General features: G+C 33.6%; 1 protein-coding gene and 1 long non-coding RNA gene across 9 annotated transcripts in view; both read left to right on the top strand.

Annotated features, from left to right (window-relative positions):
* Positions 1 to 8,241, top strand: part of LOC106661387 (homeotic protein antennapedia-like) — a 294,613-nt gene extending 286,372 nt beyond the window's left edge. For all 8 annotated transcript variants that reach the window (XM_014384728.2, XM_014384731.2, XM_014384726.2 and 5 more), the window contains one exon: positions 5,747 to 8,241. In XM_014384728.2, coding sequence (XP_014240214.1) covers positions 5,747 to 5,994 — 248 coding nt within the window. In that variant the 3' untranslated portion in view covers positions 5,995 to 8,241. The remainder of the gene's footprint in view (positions 1 to 5,746) is intronic.
* Positions 8,242 to 9,598: 1,357 nt separating this feature from the next.
* Positions 9,599 to 18,873, top strand: part of LOC106661346 — a 52,813-nt gene continuing 43,538 nt past the window's right edge. Inside the window, exons 1-2 of the long non-coding RNA XR_001339698.2 lie at positions 9,599 to 9,987; positions 10,060 to 10,199. This is a non-coding gene — a long non-coding RNA (uncharacterized LOC106661346). The remainder of the gene's footprint in view (positions 9,988 to 10,059; positions 10,200 to 18,873) is intronic.

Consider the following 18,873-nt stretch of genomic DNA (forward strand, 5'->3'; position numbering starts at 1 on the left):
TGGCCTATGCGCGTCTTTGTTGTCTTCTCACAAAATTGGCAATTTATTTAAAAAACATTTATACCGTGTATGTGAAATGTCTTCGACCAGAAATATGAAATCCTCTTACTTGGTTTACTATAACTCTTTCAACCCAGTCTTGATCTTAATTGTTTGAATCCTTTTTCATGGAGGAATTTACCTGAAAATACTATTACATTTGGAGGACCTTTTATGCCATTACCGCAAGGAATTCTTATATAGGTTGTGGTACGGTTTTTAGATGATTTTGAAGACCCATTGATTTCTAACTTCGAATCTTCTTTTGAATTTCTTTATTATGTTATATCATATTTTTTGACAAACACAGAATAAACCCAACAGAATAACTGTGGGTGTGATTACGATTTATATAAGCTCAAATATGCACGTGTGTGTGTCCATATAATATACAAACATGTTCAGAGTTGACTTCTTGCAGTCCACCGGCAATTGCAGCTTGTGTTTTGTGACCGGCCGATGTCGAGAATCACCTACTCGGTATGTTGGCATTCCGCAGTTACACTAGGTCTTACCGTCCAGCCACCGAGTTGCGTCAACGCTATCAGTTTTCCTCAATATTCCGCCATCAGCCCTCTTTTACTACACCTTTACGCCAATATATACATTTACTTTCAACACACGCCAGGTGCACAAAGCTATCAGTATATACATAAAATAAAAGAACCCTGTTTCGTCTAAAAATCGAAGCAGGACACTCAGATACTCGCTGCCATGCTCCAGCATAATTCTTAATCGATTCGCTGAAAAACACCGATTCGATCTATTTTCACCCTGAGGGTTTATATGACCTCTGCTGTTGCAAACCCTCGTAAAAAAATCTACTCGCTCCCTGTACGGAGCCAAGGAGATTTTGGTTGTGGATGAGCGTTTCTGAGCATTGATTTTATGTATGTGTCAAAATGACTATGAAACCTTCTTACTGATTAAACTATTTATTTTCCTAGAATAAATATGTAACAGTAAAAATTTAATTTAGTCACTATACAAAAAACACTGAGTACAACGTCAACTAATAATTCACTATGTTTACATAGTACACAAAAATATAGTATTTCCTATCATTGTGAATGATTTGCCAATACAAAATTAACGATATATTTTTTCTATTTTTATTTTACACACAATAGATTTACATGGTAATCATTTCATACACTAGATTAAACCCATTGTCTTTTTAATAATATGGAATTAATTTTTACTATTAATTAAAAACAATTAGTCTTAATATAATAAATACAGTTTTATTATTAAGATAAAATTTATTAAATTTACTCCCTTTTTTTACAAATAAACCTATAGGTTTTTGTGAGGGAAAAACCTTATCAGAACAAAAAAAGAAAAATTGGTCACAACTTTGAACTTATTTGAACAGACATAAGCATTTTCATAAAATAATACTTCCTTTCAATCTACTTCCTTAATTAACGTCATTATACAGGACAAACTTAAGTGTTATATCTTTTAAAAAGTAAAAGTGTACAAATTGAAAAATATAAATTGTAAATCTTTATCAATTTATCAGTCCGCAAAACAAGCAAAGAATGCCCGAGTTCTGGAATAGGTATGATTAATTATCGTCCTATTCCTAAGGAGTGTGTAATCCTTTCCAACTGTAATTTATGTGGCATTAACTGAGCCGTCCAGTCACGCCCGGCATCTACCCCCGTTTTTTTCCTTTTTCCTTCCTACTTCTTTTATTTTTCAAAAACCTCTCATATCGTTTCCTCTTTTTTCTTTCCTTTCTTCCCCCTCTACGGTTTTAAAAATATTATTTATCTCCCTAGTCGAATAACCGAACAGGCCCTTTTCGAAGACGGCTAAGGGAGAGCTCGGGAAGAGATGGAAAGACATTTTTCCCAACCTGCAATACATCAAGGGGTGAAGGCTCGGCCGGAGGAGGGGTTGATGCTTTCTTAATTAACTCGGAGGCATTTTTCCAATTCTCTTATTCCCCATCTGGAGTTCCACCCTTTATTATAATTCTTCTTTTGTTTTTACCCCACTTCCACTTATCCTTGTTTGATCAATAACAAGTTGAACAAGGATTCTGAAACTCCTTGATTGGAGAGGCCATCTTGCAACACAAATTTTACAAAAAAAAACATTGTTCAAAAAATAGTTCCTAACAAAATCTCAATAACAAATCTATAAAATTGACTATACATTTCTAATTTGTAATTACTGGACTATTTATTTATTATTTATTATTCTTATAAAAATATAAGCCTTACATATATATCATGCATATGTGCGTTATGTACATATTGTAAACATTATCATGCATTAAACTGTTTATAGTAATTTATTTTAATACTTAAAATTATTCAATCTTATACCAAGGTTAGTAGGATTTTATGTGTACTGTAACAATTTATAAACCGTCGATTTCAATAATTATTTATTTTAAAGCTTATTGATATTCTTTCATACTTAGTCTTCTAAATAGAAATTGAGGCAGAAATAAAAATACAGAAAGCGTATTAGGAAGAATAAATACTCTGAAATAAATTACAAATAAATTCGTAGATTATGGGAGAGAGAAGAAATATGGCTAGATAATTTACGGATATACATTGAGCAAGAAATATAAATAAATAGACAATGCTAAAACGGCAAACTAGGCAGATAAGATAGATAGATTGGTAAATAGCTCAACCGTAAAAATAAAGTGTGAGAGATAAAGAAAGGTGAAATAATGAAGAGGTTAGATAGACATTGAGGCAGCGAAAGAATAAAAAGAGAATGTTTTAACAAGCATAAACTGGCAAATAAGATGTATAGAAAGAAAAAGAGGAAGAGACAGAGATTGATTGATTGATATCGCTTTATTTACATAATTTCTCAAGATTTGGTCTCGAGGACCACTCTTACATCTAAAGAGAAAGAGAGAGAGAGAGAGAGAGAGAGAGAGAGAGAGAGAGAGAGAGAGAGAGAGAGAGAGAGAGCGAGTGAGAGTGAGTGAGTGAGGGAGAGAGGGAAAGAGAAACATTTCTTTTGAAACTTCCCTTTTATTCCATTCCTATACATTTTATACACAATTTTCTTCAGTGTATTACCAATGTTTATCATTCATGAAAGGATAAAGCATTAATCACGGTATGGCTAAAGTAATTACAGTGGACTTCTTTTTAAGAATTCTTATATCTTGAAGGGAATTTAAATGAAAAATAAATCAAATATTATCATTAAAAAAACAATAATATGTATATATATATANATATATATATATAAACTTATACAATAGTACTATGGATGGGATGAATTTTTTAAATTTTATTTATTCATTTTATTTAGAATTCGTTGTTTCATGAAAAACAAACAATCTTAAGCTTTATAGTTTTATTAGATTTATGTAAATTCTTCCTGTAAAAAAAGTATATAAAATAAAAAAGAAATAGCAAATAGCGTGAAGAATCAGTATAAAGGGATAACTGGGAGGAAGAGGGAGTCGGAGTGAGATCAAGGATGGTTTGGGAAGGGCATTGCGGATGAGAGGGGAATCTCCTGGGAACTAGTGTCAGCTGAGCAACTCTTCTTCTTTTCTGCCAGCTATCCCCCTCAGCACATTTATCTTCTTCACAAATGACGTAACGTCTTCTTATATGGCCCACGTTCTATTCAAAAATGTACAGTCGAGACGTAGTTCATAGAGTTCGGAAGTTTGCAGGCCGACTGTACCCAGGAGGAACCAGATCCAATTCACCTTATGAATATAAATGATTTTTTGAACCGATATTCTTTTTTTTTATAATCTTTTTTAAACCAGCCTTCCTGAAGACTTCCTGACCGGGCGGTATTTACATTTCTCAATACTTCAATTAAAAGTAGTTTAAAAAAATATATCCCGAAATAACTCGGTCGAGGGGATGAACGTGCGCCCGGCGGGGGTCGAGAGATAAATATAATTCAATAACCGATACGGAAAGTGACAGTTAATTACATAAAGTAAATATATCATCGATTTAACATTTTGCCAGATTAAAATCCCATTTTGCCTACAGGCGTAACTCACAATTTATCATTTACTGCCACGCTTTAATTTGTTAATTGATGATGTGTTCTGTAACATTTTAATGTTTTGCATTGGATAGAAAATCCAGTTTGACCCGTTTCTTCACTTCAATGACAGGTTGTTCCTAGAAAAAATAAATAAACAATCATTTTATAAATATTGTCTTTCATCAAGAGACTATTTGCAAAATCAATAAAGGAAAATAATGACAACAGACTCAACCATTCAAAATTTTAAATGTTAAATTACAAGCAGAAATACGATTATTCCACATTACGTTTTACCGATTTATCAATCAATATAATAAATATAAGAGTTAAATTATTAAAATCATTAACATAATTGCATAACATTGTGTCTTTGTGATTGTAATTGAATATTTTGCTAATTTATTATTGATTTAATTGATCTGTGAGGTTATGAATATTGGGCAGTAGTTCGTCTTCACATTTTCTACTAAATAATGCCATTTAGACGTCCAATAAGAAAAAAAGTTTTCTTATTTCGACATGTAGGTAGAAAATTTGAAGTGCTATACTGGGATTCGAACTTAAAAATGCTAGTGTTGCAAATATGAGTCGGGCACAGGTTTATGTTCTAAATTATTATCGACTAAAAGTGAAGTAATTCCCTTCAGAACGAAGACTTAATCGTTCAATTTTCCGTTGGCTGTCTCAGACGGAGGTCAGAACTACTTTATAATAGATTTTTCCAAATAAAATAAATGTGTGGTGACTAGTGACCGTTAATCGATAATTATTCAGAAATCGTGAGATGCGGTCTGGTGTGATGTAGGTTTCAGAACTCTCAACACGACACGCAAGAATGGCACAATTACTCAGAAGACAAACACTTTGAGCCCTGAAGATGATCTCAATAAAGATCGAAACGTTGGCACGATAAAGAAAATGTTTTTCTGATACCTACATCACACCAGACCGCATCTCACGCTTTCTGAATAATTAAATAAAATAAAATTACTTTAATAAAATTTCAATGATTAAGCCGGGATCCGAAGCCAGGACCACTAGCGGTTAAATACGATTCGGAACGGATTTAATTTTACTTTCTGAACAGCAATAGACTAAAAGTAAAATAATTCCTTTGAAGGTAGAACCTTTTTAAAGTAATTTTTCGAAATTAATATCAAATAAAATTCTAATTTCTATGCCAGTATTCGAATCCAGAACTGATTATTTTATTATTGCTTGGTGTTTTATTTTTTGAACTATAGTAGACTAAAATTAAAATCATACCTCTCATACAGAAGCATTAAACGTCCAACACGCCCTTCACCTCGGATGAGGGGGCAGAACCACGTTACAATAATTTTTCCAAATAAAATCCTTAAATAAAATTCCAAAGGTTCCAATTGAACCCACAAACGGTGGCGTGGTAAATAAGATTCGTAACGATTATAGTTTTTTTTCTGACCTATAATAGACTAATTTCCGGTACCTTTCAAGCATCATTGCTATCTGTGATTTTTGTAGAATCTAGTGGGTTGATGAATCTAGTCAATAAGGAGATAAGATCAAGAAAAGTTTACGTCTGAGGATAGGCAGACAAAACGAACTAAAAATACCAAACTAAAGGTTCATCATCCCGCAGATCTCAGGAAGAAATTTCACGTTACGATTTTTGATCATTATTCTTGCAATTTTGTGACCCGAAACTCCGTATTTGTTACAGAGAGGAAACGAGGGCGACAGACGTACACCCGCTACCAGACGCTGGAGCTGGAGAAAGAATTCCACTTTAACAGGTACCTAACGAGGCGGCGGAGGATAGAAATCGCCCACGCCCTTTGCCTGACAGAAAGGCAAATAAAAATCTGGTTCCAGAACAGGAGGATGAAGTGGAAGAAGGAGAACAAGACGAAAGGCGATCTCGTCACGAACGAAGGCAGTGACCTGTCGCCGCAGACGTCGCCGCAATGAAACGAAATGTCGACGCCTAACCCATTCAATTAGTTAGACGCGTCGAGGACCTGTTAAATACTCCGGTGCCAATTTTTTAATTTATATTTATTTCGTCATAAAAGCGCAACCAAAGGTTACTTTTAAAAGGAGATTTTGGACTCTGAGTGTTAAATTTAGTTAAGAGACACGAGTGACTCTTTGAGTGTTGTTCGGGTTTTCGTGGCGTTGCATTGCGCATAAAGGAATTGCATAGTATTTCACCCAATTTTTTGTTTTAAACAACAAATCAGGAAATATTATTTTACAAAAAATGATTTAATAATTAAACAGATTATCAGTGAAGGTCAGGTAAGGATAAGAACGAAAATCTACTCCCTTGACTCAGACCACTCATTCATCCTTATAGTTACCAACATCACTGGGGTCTTGGCCAATAAAATATATAACAAAATAATGGCTCAAAAGACAATATACATGGATAGAATATTGTATAGTTTTCAATTTTCTTCTTTTTTCTTAGCTTTTCTTTACGCCTCTGTATAAAATATTTAAAAAAAATAAATGGAGCAAAATACAAAAATTGTGAAACGGAGATACGTAAGAGTGCCGTCTCATGTATTCTAATTGTAAACAAGATATTATTTTAGAACGCTATCATAGATCTCTTTAAAAACGAATGAATGTGCGAATGAATGAACCAATAATGTTTTTAGGCACGAAAGTAATTATAGCATGTACCTATTTAGATGTTCGTATTTGTATTTAAAGAAAAAAATAAATAAACCAACAGACATTTAAAAAAGTCGTGTTTCGTGTCAATATAGAGATTATAAAATTATATATAGTATTTATAAAATTATATGAAAAAATGATAAATCTTGGCATAAGGTGTCCTCTTTTTTAAAATACTTTTGGACGCCAGAAGTTCAAATACGTAAATAACGGCCTTCTTTGAAACTCTTGTATACGAAAAGTTCAATTAATAATACATAAATATGTTCTATCCAAAGATTTAAATTGTTTAAAATCAAGCACACACAGTTAAAAGCACCTTTAATGTCAATATTTATATGAAAAAGTGTATATTAGATATTTTTGAAATATTTTAAAAAGTAATGAGGTGTTTTATTAATTTGTTTTCAGTTGCGTGATTTAATTTTTATTGAAGCTGTCTTTCCAGACGCGACCGCCACGATTGGGAAATTTTTTTCTGAAGTACTTAAAATTGTGTTTAATTTTGACGTTGTGGCGCTCCCCTCTGGAAAGATATTTGCCGTTTGGTCTGATATCCGTTTTGCGGCAAAATAATTGATTCCCCCCTCACAAAGAAGCAGAAGCAAAATATAATGAATCAGAAGTTAAATTTTATGGAGTGGAGTGCAAGTAAACATGTTTAAAAACAACAATAAAAACAATTGCAACGGCAAAAAATAACCAAACAGTTCCTGGAAATAAAATTATATTGTATAAAATTGCTAATGGATTATGTTTTCTTTAGCTCGGTCCTTGAGTGAGTGGATGTGTGCCGGTGGTATATTTTCTAAATAAAATCTATTAAAAAAATATACAAAAAAAAATAAACGTATAAAACATTTTTTGTCGCAATGTATAGAATTTGAATGAATTAAGGAATTATACCAACTCATGTTTGTAATTCAATACTTCATCTAGAAATATTTTATACGGTATTGAATTATATATTATATATAAATATAGTATATAATTGTGTATATGTAGAGAGTTAACTATAGTGAAAGAAACTATTATTTACCAATAGCGTTATCAGAGGAATCGAAAGTGTACAAAACGACGCTAGACACCGACAAAGACAAACAAATTTTTGTATAATATATTATTTATGTGTTTTATAGTCAGCGTGAGAAAGCAAGCAAAATTGATTTATTTTTTTGTCAATATGAAACTGTGCAGAGGATTCTGTCCGTCGGGCGTTTTTGCAAGCGTTTTGTACAACGTTCAGAAGCGTATTATTTGTAGATAGTACATTTGACATACCTCATTGTTGTTTTTATTTTTTAGTTTTATTTGTTTATAAACAAACTCCCTCGGTCCTCCCTTTTTTTTGCGTTTTCTTGTAGGGCCAAAAAAAACGTAATTACAACTTTCATCCACCCTATTTTCCTACACAATTTAGCCCTCTTACCCCATTGTATATTTATTGATATAGTCATTATAAAGTGGTCATATTTGTAAGTAAAGAAAAAAATGTAAAACCAATAATGGAATTTGTCCTATATAATTTTGTGTTTGAAGAAATATTAAAATTCTTAAAAAAATAATAAACGATATGTGGTTGAATATTGTTGTTTTATTTATGGTATCTTCCTTTTGTGATTGAACCAAAAAGTAAATAAGAAAAGTAAATGGGGTAAAATAACTTTAAAAAACAATTTTTTTTAGATAATTACATTAAAATCCGGTCCGCTAACTTTTGTTGCTTGTTTTGTTCGATATCAAGATATTTTCAATTTAGGAATAATTTAATGCATGTAAGATTAAATTTGGCTGTTAAACTACTATAAAAATAATTTTGGTTGACAGCGCAATTTTTTCAAATTTTCATTTTTTCGTTTTGATCAGGCACACACTGATTTCTCTGGAATCTTAAGAAATTTCTCCCTTTTTACGTACATCCTATTCCCAAAATCCAACATAATCGAAAGATGCTTTCCAGTCATCAACGGCTCTTCTTACACTGATCCCTGGCCATCACACAGGTGAAGGGTACTCCAAGGCAGTATCTTCTGTCCTATTCACTTTACAGTATATACCGCAGACATTTCTACTCATTCTGAAACTATTCTTGCCAATTATGCAAATCTGCCAAAGTTTGCTCTCATGAAAATGCCTCCTTACATGACTAACCATTGACCCCCCCATCTACTACAATAGTACCCAACTTCCACCTTCTTTCACCATCTAATATACTCTGATACCTTGGGCATTGAAAAATTGGACATAATTGGACCGAAATACTTGACTCATAAGACAAAACTCAACAGACGCTTCAGGCTTTTTAAAATACTGCTGGACTAAAAATCAAAAGTGCCATTATTTGGACATGCGGTGTTTCAAACAAACGGAACCACCTTTGAAGTATTCAGTCCTTACTAAAATAGTCCGAATGTTCGTCAATGCTCCTTTCTATTTATCCTATCTTACCCTTCCTAATGACCATAATATCCAATAAGTTCTTGAAGTAGTCAAAAACAGTTACTTAACCTTAGAACTGACGGTGATTAACGCCAATTCACGTAGTGGCTATTATTAAGTAGTTCCTCGTCGTTTTATATTTTTATTTTATTTTTCTTTAGTATGTTTATTATAAATATACATGTACAAAAAAGTAATATTTAGTTTTCTTAAACGCAGCAACAGGCAGATAAATTAATTTAAATGAATAATAAACTCTTACTCGTTTATCAATCATTAATATAGCAAAATAAAGATAAATAAATAAAATAATAAATAAAATAAATAAATAAGATAAAATAAATAGTAAAATAAAGAAAGGAAAAGCATATACATATATAAGAAAAGCAGCCAAAAATGTCTTAACTTTACTTCCAAACGTAATTTGTCAATGACCATTTTTTTAAATGAGATGAAGCAACACTTCGGTTTATTTCCGTCGCGAGCCCGCTCCCAGGTGGTTTTTGATTGATCACTTTCAGAAGTGTCTACATTTTGGATCTAAAAGCTCAGGATCCATCACAGGAAGTGGGGTGTGTCCCTACGAACAGCCGGCCAAGTCCATTGCCCGTCTCTTCCTATAACCCTTTCACTCTTTCCAACCCATCACCATCACTCTTTCTCACTCTCTTTCCTCCCAGCCCGTTTCACGGCGTGACACACCTTAATTAGCGGACCGGTAACAAACGCGCGAAGGGATTTTATACCAATTAATTCTCAAGACGAGTCGCTGTAGATGCAAAACGCCAAGGATAGGTGGACTTGCCAGAAATGGAAAAACGGATTGCCCGGGCACAAAAGGTGAGCGTCCATTTTAGCGTATTTCCATAAAAATGATCCTAATTAATTATCATTTGAAATTTGTCGTTTCAGGTGCTTCGAGCAACCCTGGATTGGATTAAGTCGCGTGTGATAGTGATCTTTCGTTAAGAATTGAGTCGCGAGTGATTTATAAGTGTTGTGTCATGATGGATATACTCCTAGGTCATCAGCCTATTTTGATTAAATCTTCGGTGAGTGACCTATTTTCATATTTATTAATCAACTTACTTTCTAGTAGTAATGAAAAGACATTTTTTTCTTTACGATTTTTTTTTTGTATTGTTTTTACCTTTACCTGTTGTAGCTAAATTCTACTATTAGTTGATAATGTTAGCAAAGGATAATAAGCAAACAAACTAGATGATGGGCCCCGTACAATGGTGACATTTTTATTGAGTGAAACATAAGATTGCCAATCTTCTTCAAAGGTTCTTTTATTCTTGCTGTTGTGGTGTTTACAGACGCGTTTTATTCCTGAGATCATAGACGATTGTTGTCGTAATTAGAACTACTCTTCGGAACATAAAATTTAATATGTATGTTTCATCATAAATTGTACAATTTAAAAAATAAAGGAAAGTTTATTGCTATAGATCGTGACTTGATTAGAATTACAGAGATGTTATGTACTACAGAAAAAGTTATTTCTCTGTTTAATTGTGATGTAGGACTTTCTGACAGGGGGAAAGGTATAACATCAATGGAAGTGATAACACAGTGGACCCAAGTTTGATTTATGTATACTAAGGGAGAATGACTTTTCCATATCGGTGACCTCCCCGGAAGCCCAGAAAGTGTGGGTTCATCAAAACGGGTCGGAGGTGGTGTAAAACGGGGATCGGGTGCCCCCTCACGGGCTCACTTGATGTGGAAGTGATAAAGAGGTCCCCCCATAAATTTTCCTTTCCGCCATTTTCAGTCCTCGTCCTCACCCCCGCCCCCAAAGGGGCCCGGCGCTTTTTGGGTTTTCCGTTTGCATCGTCGAACCTGCGACCACCCCTTCCACCCCCAGCTCCAGGGGAATAATCGCAAAATGAATATCGACCCCCTTCGCCCCGTCGCACCCTAAAACCGACACCGCCGTCGACAGAACTCGGCAACGGTTGGATTTATTACTCCCAAATACAATGCTTCCCTCTCCCAGCGCAGTGGTTAGAATGAGACCATTTTTTAAAAATGAATCGACTTTCAAGCTCAACAGAAAAGTAAAGTGTAATTTTTTTAATGTTTAATGGCTGTGATGTCATTTTTTTAAACAATTAAGACTTAAAAACCTCACATTCACTACATGACCCATGTCCTTTGTCTGTAAAGGCCTAACTATATGATCTTTCCTAAAAAATCTCCATACGACCACTTTGTTTAGGACTTTTCAGCAATTTCATTGCCAGTACGAAAGTTGTTATTACTTACCCAAATTTACCTCAAATCACACAATAAGCTAAGCATCCGTTTAGCCCATATTGATTGGTATTGTAGTATGTCGAGGCTTCTAATTTTCAACAGATTTCTGTTCTGTATGAAGGTTACGGACTAACACCGATTTTAATGAAACTTTTTGGTGATGCTAGGTCGACAAATATTACTGGTGTACGAGCGTTCTTCCCATTTTTAGCATAAAAGCCAAGACAATGTTTTAAATTGGATGGTGAAAGGAGACTAAGAAGTGGGGGTTAGTGTTTCCAAACACTGAAGACTTCTGGCGTATTGTACATTCCTAGTTCCTTATTCAATTTATCGATTCGACCTTTCTTTTATGGAGTACTAGGTCAATGACTGTCGTTCTTCAATTCCACTCTTTGTATCCCGTGTTATATCTCCATTGAGCGGTTGCTTCACATCCGAAGGTGATATGGGTGGCTGTTTTTTCCTCCTAATTGGATAATCTCCAAACGGGATCATCATTCAATATGCTCACGTTGTGTAGATGTTTTCTCAGATGCCAGTGACCGGTAAATAGTCATGAGCTATGCCCGCTCTAATTGCAGCAGCGAGTTTGCCATGCCTAGGTGTCTAGAAGAGGGTTGTTTTACCATACGCTTGCTGTGTCTATCACCTCTAGACTTCTTCTTCTCTTTGGTCTCTTTGTGGATGCATTCTGTGATGGAAGATTATGTAATTGTTTTGGTTATCCCAAGGATTCAGGGTATATATGGTCTTTCAGATTCTCATCTGGCCAGCATGTTTGCCTTTTCGTTACCCAGAATTATTTTGTGTTCTGGTACGCAAGATATCATCAGTTGTTTTCCCAGGTTTTTGGAGATTTTGGAGGCATTCACTGACTAATATTGATGTGATTTTTTACCATTGTAATGCTATAATAGCTATCTGATCTTATAAGGAATTTTTGCCAGTGAAACCGCTTTAAAAAGTAGTTAAATACATTAAAAAAAAGATTTTATAACTTTGTTTTGCAAATATTTCAAGGTTATTACATCAAAAATGGCAAAAAGGAGGGAAAATTCGAGGGGTGAGTTGACATGGGAAGTTAGTGTCCGAGCGGATCGAAGTCACGATAGTTGAAGTGGTAGAGCAGCGGCGTCTTTAGCCGAGGGTCGTGGGTTCGAATCCCGCTCGTGACACTGACTTTTTTATCTCGACCAATACCTTTCATAAATATTAATTAATTGAGAAAAGTTATTACATCATTCATATTCGGGTCGGTTTTTTGTTGTAAGAAAATAACAGAGCAGTGTAGTGTAAATTTTCGTAAACCAATTACGTGTAATATTTAATATTTACGATAACTAAGACAAATGTGTTTAAAAAAAATCTAGATACGAATTCGTATTATGGTTATAAAAATAACACAAAAACCGTAATAGATCAAACGAGTTTGGAGAAAATAACACCAAAAAAATGGAAACATTTTGGCATCTCGAAGAACAACTAAATGACCCTGCGAAAATTGCTGAAAGATGGTAAACTTCTCAAGTTTGATGCTCATACAAAAAACAAAGACTCTTCCCGAAATGAAACGCATACAAATTGTCAAATCCATCGAGTAGTAGTGGGCTTAAACGGAAAATAGGATAACAAACAGTTGTTCGTCTGAAAACTGTCGATACGCCCTTACTAAAATTATTATATACCCTACTAAAAATTACTTAAATTGGTTAACATATTTTTTTCGTGGCTCCTAGCGTCGAATGGCACGAACGCTTGAACACGTCTAATATTTTTCGACCAAGTATCAAAAAAAAAAATCTTCTTCTTGTTTGTTACCTAAAGGCATTGTTTATGGAAGAATATCATGTCTGTATATCATATTTTTTCAAGATTCACATTACAAAATAATACATAGATGTACATATCACCTTATATATACCAATTATATTTTACTACGTGTTCCAATACATGCCACTATTTTTCTATTCGTACAAATCCTTTTTTAATCAAAATTGAGAAAAAAGAATGTTTCTCTTCAGCACAACATACAGGCATGGATTTGACAGCGGTGCCAATAAAGTCTGAAAACCCCCAACAAATATTGAATGTGTTTTTAATAACAAATTACATTGACTCACATTGAAACCTCTCGTTTTATCGGGTAGTACGGACTAGAAGACTCCATGATGATTTTTGGCAACACTTGTCCAAAACCGACATAAAATAATTTATTTTTAGATACAGATACATATATTGATTGGGCAATTTAATTAAACATGTTTATTCTAATTAATAAAAATAACCCTTGCTTGTTCATTTGCTTGAAATATGGCTTATTTGTAATACCATTTCCCCCTATGACCTTATCACTATAGTTAAAGCGTTTTTTAGTCATTAGCCACCCTAAGAACTCCTCGAAAAAGTGGTATTCCGTGTCGTTGCCCCTTGGGAAAGAGCAGGACGTGTAATCTACGAAGGTCAATCGCCGAGGTCGGCGCAAAAAGCAAACTGCCGCAAGTGCAATCCGTTTTGGCCCTTTCCCACCCCGACGGCATCCCTCGCCCTCAACCCTCCCGCAAATCTCCCTTCCAGGCACTGAAATATTTACGACCTTTTAAACAAGAGTTTGCACTGTCGTTATTACCTTGTTTGACGCCGTCTCTCTCGGCTCCCCCTCGTCGATCTATTCCGTTAATTCTTATGTGTTTCAAAGATCGCCATTCTGTCTCAATTCAGAGGCTATTTCATTAATGAGAAGTTTATTCATTTTTTTAATATGAAACTAATTGGCTATGCACAATAAAATGAAGTCTAGAACGAGGGTTTCGCGGGTTTTTTTTCCACTTGCTATCAAATAAAATTGTAAGGGCTATGTCGGTATACAAAACCCAGAATTTCCAAAATTTGGAAATTTTCACATTAATTGTGGATAATGTGATTAATGTTATAATTCATATATAAAATGAGCCGATTTTATTAGTTGTTTTTTTTGTATGATTGATCGTATCAGAAAAAAATGCTTATATTCCTTGTAATTTAATTAAATATATTTTTATTTTAGGTTGTGAAAATTAGCTACGTAATTTAGTTCTGCATAAAAATAGAGTACAAAAAACGTTAGCCAAATATTAGCATAGTTAACTGAAAAAAAAAGGAAAACTGTATAAAGTTAACAGACCAACAAACTATTTCCAATCATAAAATAAATCAATCATAATAATCAATCATCATAAATAAATTTCGATTTATAACAGGTTGAAGTAGTGAGGAAAGTAACTATGTACTACTAATTTCATGTTATCAAGAAATGGGCTATTGCTACTAAGAGGCGGTAGTAGTTTGAAGGAGCATGGCTGGGTCATACATAAGGGGTGGGTGCGGTTGAAGCTTTTGTATGTCAGGAGGTGGCTGGCTTTGTAACACTGAAACAAAACTTTTTTCTGTCGATCTATTCGATTACCTCTCTAAAACCTCGTTTCTGGGGTAGTGCTAATTATTGGGTGGATATTAGGAAGTTGATTCCCAGGACCAAATGACGTTCGCGTGATATGATATAATCTTCTGTCAAACTTTTTCTGTTCTAAATACCCTTTTCACCTTACCTGAAATTACGCAACTGGACACTGGGACAAATCTGGCTAGTTTACCAGTTACGAGTGTTATTTGTACGATCTGCCATAATTACTTCCCTTAGAGCAGTGCTGCCCAGTACTGTCATATAGGAAATGTTTTGCTAGGTTGGAACCTGTATATTTTAAGCATATTAACCGAATACTTTACTTGAACGTCATTTAAGGATATCAAACCGAAAACCTAAAAAACTATAGATATTCAGATATCGTGAGATGCGGTCGACCGCATCTCACGATATCTGAATAACTATCGATTAACGGTCACTAATCTCTACACTAAAAACTATGGGAAACAACGGTAATGGATTAAAATGGTAAAACGAACTTTAGTTAGAAAATTTAAACACTTCATACCTGTTTACACCTCGCTAACTCTATAATATTAACAATAATATATATTTTATTTCAAAAATATATAAACCGTACATAACATATAATTAAAGTAAATTTGCAACATGAGAATCCGAATGGTGGAAATCGATTAACATTTGTCTTAAATTTTATGTCCACATAGGAGAAAAATATTTCAAAAAATAAATATCTATAATTAATCATTAACTACATATTACAATTAATAGATTAATTTTTAATAATTACATTAGTTACTAACAAACTTATAAGCCATTTTTTTCTTCGTTTAATTTATAATAAATGTAGATTATAAATTATCAGTGCCAACAGTTTAGGATGAAAAAGCTTTAAAATATTTAAAAATTAAATTATTATATAAACTGTTGGCAATTGTGCCAAGCGTGTCGAGCATCATTGATTAAATTGTTAAATTAAGGAGTAAGCAACAAATCAATAAACTGTGTCTTACATAATTTAACAAAATTAGATGCAGAGGCCGAATATCAGATAGGATAGTGCATTTTGCAATAAAATGCACAATTTTTTTTATGTCGGGTTTTTTATGTCGAATGCAGGGCCGCTGGATTCGAACCCGGGACCTTTACCTTACAGTGATGAGCGCCGTGTCAACGCTTTTACTGAGTAGTTCAACAAACCCGCGAGTGAAGACGGACCCAATAAGAGGTTCAATGCCGTTTCAGCATGACTACCGTATTTTCCTAATTCACATGGAAATATATTTACAATCGTATTATAAACCACATTTATAGGTCCAATATACATAAATAAACACAAACGTAAAAGCTTAAATTATCATAGAATATCTACAAATGTATGAAAAAAGTTTTCAATTTTTCAAAATCAATTTATTTATTTTTATTTTTATTTGCGTCATAATAAGTCGTTACTTTATTTAAGAATCACTTTTTTCAATTTTGATGGCTTGCAATGTCAAATGCGGATTGTGCCAAAGGGTGAAGTTTGATCATGCTACAAGGTAACTTTATTTCAAGTAAACAACTTTATAAAATCAAGAAATAAGCTCTTCTAAGTTTTGGACTTGCCACATTCCTATTTTTGATCTTAAAATTGTCTAAACAGTTTGTTTGGCAGGCATTTAAAAAGGACAGAAATGTCAACGTGCAAACGATTTTGCTGTAATTTTCGAATTCTGCATGCATTTCTTCACGACTTTCAAATACCAATCAACCACTCACTCAACAATATGAGTTAAACTTCAATTTTTTTCTCCTAGATAAAAATATTTTGTTCAGCAAATGCTTAAAAATTGTCAAATAAATAAAATACTTAATGTCTTCTTTATATGGTCATTGCATAATGAACAAATTACATTTTCTCTAACTCGAAAAGGCGCACCTAAGAGATAGAGCAGATCTCTGATTTTGAATAACAACCTTAACACGACCAATGACAAACCTTTAGTCCTATCCTTAGCTAGGTTCAACATATCGGGTTGTCCGGAAAATAATGCAGGATTTTAAGTTTTCATTAAAAAAAATCTATATAAAATATTCNATTTTGATTAAAGAACATTGCTTTAAAGTAACTAGTTTCTTTTTTTTTGTTTAATACCAAAATCCTGCATTATTTTCCGGACAACCCAATATTAAAGTCATTCTGGTTCAGATCTTTACAGAAGAAAAAAAAACAAGCTTGATCTGACTTGTTCACTTATTTCTTCCCCGCAAACTAACAATATGCTTATGATGTTTTAAACACATTAATTCAAACTTATACATATTAACTGACCCTTCATTCCGAACTGTTAACCAAATAGAATATTTTGTACTTTATATTGCGCCAAATAGTATGTATATTGTTTACCATGCTTCAGGGGGACCAAGTCCAAAAACGATAATAACTTATCATATAAACATGTATTTTGATTTGTAAGCATAGGATTTGTTTGAGTAGGAGTTAGAAGGCGAAATCGTTATTAGATGGATGTTAGGTGGGGCGGCGCGGACGAGCCCCCGGCGTTCATCCCTCGCACTCACACCCGCCACCCCGGACCGCCCCCATCTTCCCTTTCGGTTTATTGAATGTAGGCACAAAGAGAACGCAGATAGTCCAAAGGCTATATTGATTTATGTGAGTGGCAGTCAGCGCTCCAAGGGACTCACGCCAAAACTAATTCCACTCACTCACTCTCCCTCTTTATCACTCACTTCCCTTCTCGACCAGGACCCAACCCTCCCCATCCCTCCGGCACCCTTCTTCCGCCACCGCCGCTTTCTACGCGAAACCACTTCGAACTTCAAATATTATGATCCAATGAGTTTTCAACATTTTCTCTAGTTACATTTATATTTGTAATTCTATTATCATATCATATAATATGATCTGTCATATCTTCCCACATTTATATAAATAAAAACCTGCTTGATCCAACGAATTTTTAGTTTTCAAGTAGTACCTATGGTGAATGTAAAGTATAAAGACTCGATTTTATAGGGTCTTCGGTTGAATGTAGGGTAAAGTCCCTTATAAATTGTGAAACTTGAAGAAGAATAAAATAGAAAAGGGAAAAGAAAGTATGGACGATTTCAACATGTAAACATTTATTGAGGAGATGTTATAGAATTTAATCTGTAATTCTTTTCTATCCGCGAAAACTGTGTTTTTTCTTAGGTATATTTTTAAATTTTTTTCATTTACTTTTCCAAAACAAACAAATCATCACTTTCGTTGTCGATGAATTCATCACACTCACTGAAGTCACCAATTTGGAAATCACCTTTTCCACTAATATCACTTTGCCCGATTATTAAAGAAGATTTTTTTTTTCAAGTCAAAATAAATCACATAAATGGTCGCGTGTTTTACGATTGTACAAAGCACAGAAATGGATTTCCTTAATTTGCCAAGGAATTATGACAAATTTAAAAGTAGTAAAGACGATCAGAAAACTGAACGGAAGGGAAAAAAACCTTCGGTTGGAAATAGAAAACGGGAATTGCAACAATACATGCAACAACGCCACCGAGGTTTCAAGGTTGGTATTTACACAATCGCTTATGATCATTTAATTAATTAAGAGTAAAAAAAGATGCCATAATAAAAGATAATTTAACCGATCATCTGTACAAAATAATGGCATGTTTTATGTGAGAGAATATTTGAATTTTAAATATATTGGCTCTAATAAATTTGCAACGATATTATATGAGATGACACAACTAATTTTACTTACCTTTGTAAAAAAGATAAGGTGTAATAATGAGCTTTATAAAAGGAAACTTTCAAGCATACAAAACTTACCAATTTGCTTTCATAGCAATATGAAAATTATGTTGAATCTGATAATTCGTCTTTGTCAAAGATTTTACTCAATAATCATATGGATAAATTTAAGAGATAAGGACTGTACTTTAAAAATTAACAATGTTATAGACTTTAGAAAAACAATGTACAAACAACAAATAATACTATACATATATAAAATATATATATAATTTTATTCGAACAAGTA

This window comes from Cimex lectularius, unplaced genomic scaffold (assembly GCF_000648675.2).
Source record: "Cimex lectularius strain Harlan isolate CLEC.00 unplaced genomic scaffold, Clec_2.1 scaffold18, whole genome shotgun sequence".
Lineage (NCBI taxonomy): Eukaryota > Metazoa > Arthropoda > Insecta > Hemiptera > Cimicidae > Cimex > Cimex lectularius.